At 43.7% G+C, this 10542-nt stretch overlaps 1 protein-coding gene across 1 annotated transcript; it reads left to right on the forward strand.

Moving 5' to 3' along the window:
- Window positions 1-210: 210 nt before the first annotated feature.
- Window positions 211-10238, forward strand: tlr8b (toll-like receptor 8b; the record flags this gene model as incomplete). The annotated part of the gene is made up of 2 exons (XM_084325035.1): window positions 211-286; window positions 7210-10238. 2 exons carry the CDS (start codon window positions 211-213, stop codon window positions 10236-10238), a joined length of 3105 nt encoding a protein of 1034 aa, XP_084181161.1.
- Between the last annotated feature and the right edge of the window lie 304 nt (window positions 10239-10542).

The raw sequence follows: 10542 nt of genomic DNA on the forward strand, positions 1-10542 counted from the left end.
GAGAGGAGTTGTTTGGCACAGGGATTATAGTGGACACCTTGAAGCAGGCAGGGACCACGGACTCGGCCAGGGATAGATTGAATATGGTGGTGAACACTGGGGCCAGCTGATTAGCACAGGACTTAAGTATTCGTCCTGTTATCCCATCTGGGCCTGCAACTTTCCTAGTGTTTACACCGAAAAACGCTCTCCTCACGCTGTGTTCCGTCAATGAGAGTGTGCTCCTTCCCCGTGGAGGACCCCCTCCCCTCCGCGAGAACCGACGCGTCAGTGACGGCGCTAGCCGGTGAGCTAATGTCGCCACTGTTCGCCCCAAATCTCGCGTAAAAGGAGTTAAGATCGTTTGCAAGGGAGGCATCGGCACTCCCGATTGAGGAGGGGCTGACCTTATAATCAGTTATCGTTCGTAGTCCCTGCCATAAGCCTCCTGTGTCATTTTGGGCCATCTGTGCCTCCATCTTGTTCCATACAAACTCCAACATTTTGCGAAATTAGCTTACCGTCTTCTCCAGAGAGAGACACGAAGATAGATACCAGTTTCCTCTCTGTGCGTTCAGTAGAAAGCTATCTGGCTGCATGTTAGCCTAGCTTAGCACAATGAATGGAAGCGGACATGACCGGGTAGCCTTCGGAAGAGGTGTTAGTTGGACAATGGCTAGGCTACCCGGTCATGTCCGCTTCCATTCATTGTGCTACGCTAGGCTAACGTGCAGCCAGATAGCTTTCTACTGACCGCACAGAGAGGAAACTGGTGTCCATCTTCTTGTCTCTCTCTGGAGAAGACGGTTAAGCTAATTTCCCAAAATGTTGGCGTGTTCCTTTAAGTATAATTTCTCGGTACTTTTGACCCCCCTGACCGTGGGTCAGATCTAAGACCGTGAGCACATCTCTGTGAGGAAGTGCTGTAGCTCAAAGCTAGACTTCCTCTTTGGCTCTTTGGATAAAAGGGGCTGTTCCTTCCAGCGCTGGGAAAGTGAGCAGAACACCGGGCAGCAGCATCATGCAAGAGCGACACCGGTGAGAGAAAGACTTATTAATAAAGAGGAACCATGAAGTCCTATAAAAATGCATTTTAAATTGCTGAATGTTCAGCTTGTATACAGTGTTGAATTGTGTATTGGTTCTTAGTATCATATGTTCATTCATTTGATCCCAGTTCTCTACTCTTTGGATGTTAATATATACTAGGTTTTCCTATTGTCCTAAAAAAGTGATACACACCACTGCTAAGACTTGGCTGTTGTAGTTTTACTTATAACGTAAAAAGAGGAACGAGAAAAAGAAAGCGTAGCTATTTATCAGTAGAATTTGGTTTGTGATGTTGTGTGAAGTTCAGAATTCTCAAGAAGTTGTCAGGATATCCTGCACCTCACAGAATGTAAAGATAATAAATTAATATTAAAAGATTTGTCTTTGAAATGCTCACTATTATTATAGTTTCCTTATTTAATCCTACCTATTAATTAAAAACTTCCCCCGGTAAATGTCAAACCCCCCCTCCCCAACCCAACCCCCTCTAATGTACACTTTTTCCCCTTCTGATTACATTTCTTTTTATGATGTTCTCTCTTCCCTACAGTACCGTATATTTGTATGTCATAAATGTCTTGATGAATTGAAAATGGAGGACCCTGATGTAAACAAGACAAAAGTATCCTCTTAGCAGTTGTTTGTATTGAGCTGTAGTGTACTGTACCCATTCTGCAATCTGTTAACCCTTTAATCGCCGTTGACGCTGAAACACGTCATTCCCCGCCATGCTTATTCTGCCGATGACGCTGTACAGGGTCTTTGATATCAATATTTCAAAAATCTGTGATCGAAATCATATTTCTCCCCCGGAGACATTATATGTACTGGTGAGCCCCTGTCAACTCTCTAACGGTTCAAGAGCGCCATCTGGTGGCCGATCGGCAGATCGCCCAGGGAAGAAACAGGGAAGTGGAAGTTGGTGCTCATTTCAATTTGGTCCGATCACTCACTATAGGTCCCGGGACTCGAGCTCGACACAATGGATATCGATCCGTTGCCAATAACTCGATAAACAACATGATTTGGACGTATATACTATTATACAACCTGGAAATGGATCGGGTATTTCTATATCCCATAATAGAAAAAATTCTGTTCCACGCTCATCTCCCAACGGCGAGAGGAAGCTACGGTGAGTTTCAGAGTTATTTTGTAATGTCTTCTATCACTGATTCTTGAGAGTCGGGACAAAACACTTTTTAAATATTATATTTTGAGAATGCACACTATATTAATTAGAGTTATATATTCATGTAGAGAAAGGTCTGAGCTATTTAACCATGTAAAGGTGCAGGCTCTACATAGAAAAACATTTTCAACAAATTCACATGTTTCCCTTTGAAACTTGATTTGTGTTAACTCCGTCAGACACACAAAAAAGTATATAATTCGAATTATTCCAGTCCAACAAGAATCTGAAGTTCTGAAGTATGTTGTAATAGTGTTTAGTTACTCTGGTATGCAATAAAATATAATATATAAACCTCAGGTGTAATTTCACACTATTCTGAAAACCCAGAGTTAGAAATATTAGCATTTTCAAACTTTCTTTTTAATTTTGATATGATAAAAAAAAGATCATTAAGTAAATAAGACACAAGAGGATGAAGATCTAATGCTCCTTTATTACTTAAACAACATAAACTGAAGAAGGAATTTGTATTTTCCCCAAGATTAACAAAAATAAATATCTGACGGTGTTGACAATGATCTGACGGTGTTGACGAGAAACTGACGGAGTTGCCAAAACTGGATTTGCATCTCTGCTCAATTTTTTAAACAGATGGAAGTGACAATAATAAGAACTAATAACTCCTTGTCTTATACTGAACATTTTGTTAACTCAATTGTAATAAACAACAAACTTTACATACACTGTTTCCAACTATTACAAAATGCACCGTTTCCAACAACAAAAACAGTAATGGAGAACAGGACCCCTTCTTCTCGTCCCTGTTTTCATCTACCTCCTCTACACCACTTCCTGATCTCCACTTTCTCACCCACTTCTCCTCTTCCTTTCCTTCTGCATTTCTGATTAGTTTCACTATGATGTCTTGAACTGGGCAGAAACAGACATCCTTCTTGCCACATTTGGGCTGAACCACATTTCTGTTGGACCATGGGGTTGCAGAAATTCCACTTTCACATCTTGTTGCTCATTATCCACATCGATCGTCTTGGCTAGCCACCAGTGGTCATCATATACTACTGCTAACCAGTCTCCATTACTAAGGCTGCTAACAGTCTTTACTGTCACCGTACCCTCAGGACCTTTCAAAGGTTCTTCGTCCAACTCCTCCATTACATCTTCCATCTCCATACCCTCTTCCATCTCATTTTCCATCTCCTCCCACAACATGGCCAGAGGTCTCTTCTTCCTTGCCCTCAGTGTATCACTCTGCTGTTCTCATGGGTTGCCATGGTAATAGGAGGTAGCTGGGCAGAAGCACTGGCAATCCAACATCTCGCTGCTAAAGCAGGATAGTTGTCTGTTGTGGATCCTGTCCTTATGTGCGATGATCTGGTGTATTTGTCTTGTTGAGGGAACCGGTTTGAGAGGATTCATGAGAAGTGTGTCGTATCTTTGCATGTCTTCTTCCACAATATGATACAGCTGAACACCATTCAGACTGTTTGAGACCTTTTTGAAGAGGTCACATAATTTCCTCTCAGGACCAGGTTGTCAGCTGTTCTTTTTACTGTTCCGCCAATGCCGTCTGGTGCGCCCTTACCATGAGAAGTGGGGAAGAAGTTCCACGTTGTCCTTTCAAACCCCAGTGTAGGTGGGATACCAGACAGAAGAAAAAAGTTCTTCTTGTTCTTGTTTGCTTGGACCATCAGACCAAAAGTGCACGGTGGTAACCTGTGGATATTTTGTCTTGATATCTTTTAGGACTGGATCCATTTGTGTCCAGATTGCTGCAGCATCCTGTCTCTTTGACTCTGACAGTGTGCAAAACCCTGCCTTTCCACCCTTAGTGTAATACATTCTGGTATGGAGTGTTATCTGTGGCAGATTTTGTCCGAAATGGCAGGCCTGAACTTCAGCTTTATATTTTAATTTCCAGGATTCTGAAAAGTCAACATGGACGATTGCTGTACTCTCATCACAGGACTCAATTGTGTTGCTGTATTCTTTTGACTGGTTTCGCAATGAACACACATGTGTTGTGGTTTCCTATCTGAGTTTTTGCTCATAGAGTTTGATGAGCAATGAAAGGCTGCCTCTGTGTTCGACAAGCTTAGTGTTCATGTCGATTCCATTGCATGTGTCTTCTTGAACTCTCTCCCACTGCCTCCATTGAACATCGATTTTGTCTTGCTCTTGGGTTGTAACTGTACTTTTGTTTAGACATTGTGAGCAGGCGTGAAGAAGGCAGGCCTCACTTGCTGGAGAGCAACAAACTAATTGAAAACTGTCATCCAGTTTGTTTGACTTCACAACACCAGACATTTTAAGGACCTCGAGCATTAAGCATGCATTTTCATGTATTTGACACAGACATGTCTTCCGATCAGATGCTTTTGGTGCTGTGACATAGAAGGGCCTCAGAGCACAGAATGAAGAATAGCTCAGCTTTACAGTGGGGTTCTTAATCTGGAATTCAGTGTGGAGGTTGAGCATGGAGTCTAGCAGGATCATTATGTGCCGCTTGATCTTGTTCCTGGTGATTGTGTCAGTCTTATCCGTTGTCACACGTGAAGAAATCCTGAACAGTCTGTGTTATACCCTGTATTAATGTTGGCTTTTTCTGAGGCTGCTCCTTTTCTCTCATTAACTTGTAGGTTAACCCAAACTCTTTCATTTGTTGAAGAAGACGATACTTTTTAAGAATCGTGCCTGATGACACACTCAGTGCTGGTTTTTGGCGCCGTGGGCCAGGAGTTTGTTTGTCTTCAGCTCTCTTCTGGGGATGTTGTGGAATAGAAGGGTCTTTTGGATTTTCGGATTCCTTACTTTGCTTCCTGATAGCATCTTCTTTGTTTCTGTGCCTGGAGAGTCCAGTGGTGATGTATTTGTAGCCTTTTTTCTGCGCATTATTGTTTTTATCAGGTTGTTTCGTTGCTTTGTTACATTTGTAATATTCTCTTTCATAGTTTTTATTTCTCTTGAATGCCTTTTTCGCATTTTACTTTGTTGCTTTTCCTGTCTGAGAGACTCCCTGCACTGTCTGGCATTGTTATCTAGAATATCCTGATCTGATCTTTATCTGATCCTGATTTTTCTTGAACTCTACACTTGTGACAACTGATAAGATTGAGACAACTGACTAGCAAAATATTATCCTGTTGATCACTCCATACCATAATGTATTACACTATGGATGGAAAGAGTCAGATAAAGGATGATGTAGCAATCTACAGTAGACACACATGGACCAGTCCTATATTAAGAATTATTATAAAGATATTAAGATGAAATATCCACAGTTTACCACCGTTCACCTTTGCTCTGATGATCTAAGTAAACAGTATAAGAACAAGAATAACTGTTTTCTTCTGTCTTGTATCCCTACTGGGTTATGAAATTTTACATCAATCAATCAACCACGTAGACAAGTGATATATTTATATTTATGTATTAACACATGTGCTGGGAAAGTAAGACAATTATTCAATAAGCAGACCACAGCCTGCCCATGCTCTAAAAGTCAGAAGTGTATTGTAATGCATGTTATTATATGCACACTTCTGTGCAGATACAACTCTGAAATAACATTTAAATCCTTTACCATGTTCAAAAATAGTATAATAATAGCATATTATGAGGTTATTGATGGATTTGTCAACTCCGTCAGCTTACACGTCAACTCCGTCAGACACAAAATCTGACGGAGTTGACAAAAAGGCACACATTTTCCCTCCAAGCCTGTATTGTGCACTGCAGCTAGCTAGTTTTTTGGCAGTTGCTAGCTGTCTTAATAATCTCACTGAAACACTTGAATTCAATCCACTATTGTTTTTTAAAAGTATAATAACGGAGAGATGGTGTTGACATGTTCCAGCTGTGACCATAGGAATATTGACATTGTTTGTCTAAAATATCAAAACGTATCAAATTTACCAGACCATGTGTGGTAGTGTTGCATTCACCACAGGCAGGGAAAGGAAAAGGGGTCCTCAGGGATAGAGCTGGCCATGCTATTGCCTGATTTAATTAGGTTTATGAAAAAGTCTGACAGAGTTGACATAAACTGAGGACACAACTTTGATAGGCAGATTTCTATGGAAAATATTATTTGAGTTTCATGGCATGCATTGTTTTATACATTTATAACCCTTATCCTTGATTTGATATGTATGTTTTCACAAGTGGAGAGGTTTTTCAAGCTTTTTTGGGCTGGTCAATAATGTGACCCTTGCTGAGGACAAGGAAATTAACATGGGAGCTTCTAACCACAGAATATACATTTAAAGAAATATCCCCCAAAAAACTGTGCTAAAACATAACATCAGTATACACAATACCTTTAGATTGAACTTTGTGAGTATGTCAATCATTATTAATTTCTTTATTTTTTATATAAATTTGACTTTTCTATGTAGGACATGTTTTGTCCCGACTCTCAAGAATCAGTGCTATACTAACTGCTCCAATGATCATATCACCCACACTAGATGAATGATATAACGTTTCCCACGGAATTATAAACGACCCCCCGCCCATCCGGTCAACATCAGATCATACGTAGTAACTTCTAGAACCATGTCCAGTTGAAATTTTTTATCTCGCGCCGATTGCTATCAAACTGTATACAATCATCAATATAATGCATTTAGGGCTATAAATCACGTTCTGGAGAAAGCTGCAGAAAACGATAAAAACATACTTATACTTTAGACCGTATTTTAGTATGAATATGTGAATGAAAAAGTATAACGTTGCTACACCCTGAACAATAGATATAGGACTTTGAATGGGCCATGGTAATGTCAATTTAGCAATACAATTTAAAAAGTTATAGCCCTGCAAAGAAGGGGAACTTCTCCATGTTAAATAGGGCTGGCGAGGGATGGTAAATTATGAATTTAACCCCGGCGATCAAAGGGTTAATAAAGTTTTCAATCAAACAATCAATCAATCAATCAAACTTCTCTCCCTCTCCAGGGCTCCTCTCAACGCTTCCTTGAAGAGGCTTCCTCTTCTTCTCTTGGTTCTGCTGTCTGTGCCAGGAGGCCAGGGGCTGAGCTGGAGCCTCAGAAGCCTACCGTGTGAGATCTCCACCTCCAACCAATCACAGACCTTCACGTGCTCCGACAGGAAGCTCAGGGAAGTCCCCCGCGGCATCGGCTGGAATGCCACGTGGCTCGACCTGTCCTTCAACAAGATCCAGAAGTTGTCTCGCGACTCCTTCTTGAACCTCCACCGCCTCACTCTGCTCGACCTGAAATTCAACCGCATCTCCGCCAAGCACCGGCACAAGACCCCGATGCAAATAGACCCATTTACCTTCTCTGAACTTCGCCGGCTAAACGTGCTGCTCCTAGACGGTAATGGCCTTGCCGCGGTGCCACAGCATCTCCCCGTGGACTTGTCGTCTTTAAGCCTGAGCCACAATAACATCCGAATGCTTAGCCCGGAGAACTTCAGTGACATCACAAACTTAAGATCTATCCGTTTGCAAGACAACTGTTATGGGAGTGCGTGTACAGGCGCCCTGACGATTATGAACCACACGTTCGCCCACCTCACAGATCTCACTAACCTCACACTGTCTCAGAACAGACTGGAAGCCATTCCGCCGTTCCTCCCCCCTTCACTCCTTGCGCTGAAACTCAAGCTGAATGCAATAAGCCACATTTGCCAGAATGATTTGAACTACCTGGTGAACCTGCGTGTTCTGGACATGTCGGGTAACTGTCCCGTGTGCGCCAACACCCCGTTCCCCTGTGTGCCGTGTAAAACATCCCGTGGACAGTTACAGATCCACCCAGAGGCCTTTAGGGCTCTTTCTAAACTGCAGGAACTGAGACTGTCGGGGAATTCCTTACAGTCAATACCAATTTCCTGGTTTCAAAACCTGACCAGCTTACAGTACCTGTACCTCTCGTTCAATTCTCTTATCCGTGAGATCTCAGTGGGAGAGTTCCCCTCTGTTTTACCACTGGTAGAGGTGATGGACTTGTCTTACAACTCAGATCTGTCCCATTCCCACACACTAGGCATCTCTGAGAATTTCTCTATGATGGCTTCTCTGGAGACGTTACATTTAGAGGGCTGCTATCTCGTTTTTGCTCCTCACGAAGAACCACTGAAGCCACTTTACGATCTCCCCAATCTTTCTGTCATAAATCTAGGAACTAACTTCCTTCAGAGTGTAGATCTGACTCTGTTTGCCAGGTTCAACAATTTGTCCGTTATCGACTTGTCAGTGAACAGTCTATCGTTCCTGTCTCCTTCTCCACCTGTTTGTGGATCTGGCTACAATGCCTATCCAGACAGACACCATTTCGGTCCCTATATACACACAGATAAACTGTACCGGCGTTTCCCTCCCAGTATTAAGCCCGAGTGCCGTGTCTATGGTCCTGCCTTGGACCTCAGCAGGAACAGCATCATCACCATCAACCCGAAACAGCTGCACGGATTGGAAAACATTACCTGCCTCAACCTCTCCACCAACTCCATCAACGAGATGTTGAACGGCAGCGAGTTTGGCCATTTCCCCAAATTGAAGTACTTGGACCTGACCCACAACAAGATCGACCTGTGCTCCGACCTGGCCTTCAGCGAGCTGAAAGAGCTAGAGGTGTTGGATCTGAGCCACAACAGCAATTACTTTGTGCTTGCGGGTCTCAACCACAGCCTTATGTTCCTGCAACACCTGAGTTGTCTAAAGTCGCTGAACCTGAGCTGGAATGAGATCTACACTCTCACCAATAAGTCCATGTCCAGCGGGTCTCTGCAAGAGCTCGTCTTCCAGGGAAACCGCTTAGACCTCATGTGGAATGGAGACATTCAAGAATGGTTTTTCAATCTTTTCGAAGGTCTGAGAAATCTGACCTACCTCGATCTGTCCTTGAACAAACTAGAAAACATTCCATCAAAGGTGTACTTTCCACCTACTCTGAGGCACTTGGACCTGAGTAGAAACACTTTGCGGGCTTTTGAGTGGAAGATGCTCAAACCTCTACGGCGATTGGAGAAACTGGACTTGAGTGAAAACCATCTATACTTTGTCACCAATCACCTCTTCACAGAGACTTCTTCACTAAGGCTCCTCGATTTGAGTCACAACAGGATTTCAGTGCTGACCCCTGGGTTTCTGAGGGATGCCAGTAACCTTTGGTTTCTAGACCTCAGCTTCAACCTGGTGACGCTCCTCAACCGGACTACATTTGAGTCTGGGGTGGAGAACCACCTCCGACATCTGTCCTTGAAAGGAAACCCCCTCCACTGCACCTGCGACCTGTTTGATTTCCACCTGTGGATGATGGACAATAATGTGGAGCTCCCTCTGCTGGCCACAGCGGTGACGTGCGACTTTCCAGACGAGCAGAGAGGACAATCTGTGTTGAATGTCAACATTGAGGCCTGCATTCGAGATGAAAAAGCCTTCTTCATCGCTACATCACTACCGGTCCTGCTCATTTTGTTAATGACTCTCACAGCACACTTGTTCTACTGGGACCTCTCCTATATGCTGGAATACTGTGGAGCCAAACTTAAGTACCGCCGCTCACAGACTACAAGCTGCGTGTACGATGCCTTCGTCATGTATGACACGGCTGACCCCGTGGTATCAGAGTGGGTCCTCACCCGCCTGCGGATGGAGTTGGAGGAGCGAGGGGAGAAGATCTGCCTCTGCCTGGAGGAAAGAGACTGGGCACCTGGTGCATCGATAATGGAGAACTTGTCCCATAGCGTGCGACACAGCAAGAAGACGGTGTTTGTGATGACGGAAGGCTTCCTGTCCCGGGGCGTGGCCAAGATGGCCGCTCTGCTGGTCCATCAGCGGCTGGTGGACGAGGGGCTGGACGTCATGGTGCTGCTGCTGCTGGAGCCCACAGTCTTGCGACGCTCGCGCATCCTTCGCCTGCGCAGGCGGCTCTGTGAGCGCAGTGTTGTGGAGTGGCCGCCCGGACCCACCACCGGACCGGCCGCTCGACAGTGGTTCTGGTGCCGCCTCCGCAGAGCCGTCCGGGAGGAACGGAGTGGCACGCACACGGGTCTCCACGGCGCCTACTTCACAGAGTGCTGAATCCATGGTCCATGGAATTAAATCATTAAAATGTGTTGTAATAATGCTTAACACCTTAACACCAATGCTCAACACACTGGGTCAGGTGGTCAAATCAGGGAGGCCCATTTGGATCTGTGTATAAAAACATTTCTTTATATATAGTTTTTATATGAGACATACGTTTAATGGTTATTACAGAGTCCTTCTTTTGGAGCCATTACAAGTACAGTAATCAAACAATCATAAATCATAAATAACCATGGGAACAGAAACAATTAAGCATGACAAAATCTGAAATTAAAAGAACAATCGGAGAATAAAG

This window comes from Notolepis coatsorum (assembly GCF_963971535.1).
Source record: "Notolepis coatsorum genome assembly, chromosome: 11".
NCBI classification, from domain to species: Eukaryota; Metazoa; Chordata; class Actinopteri; order Aulopiformes; family Paralepididae; genus Notolepis; species Notolepis coatsorum.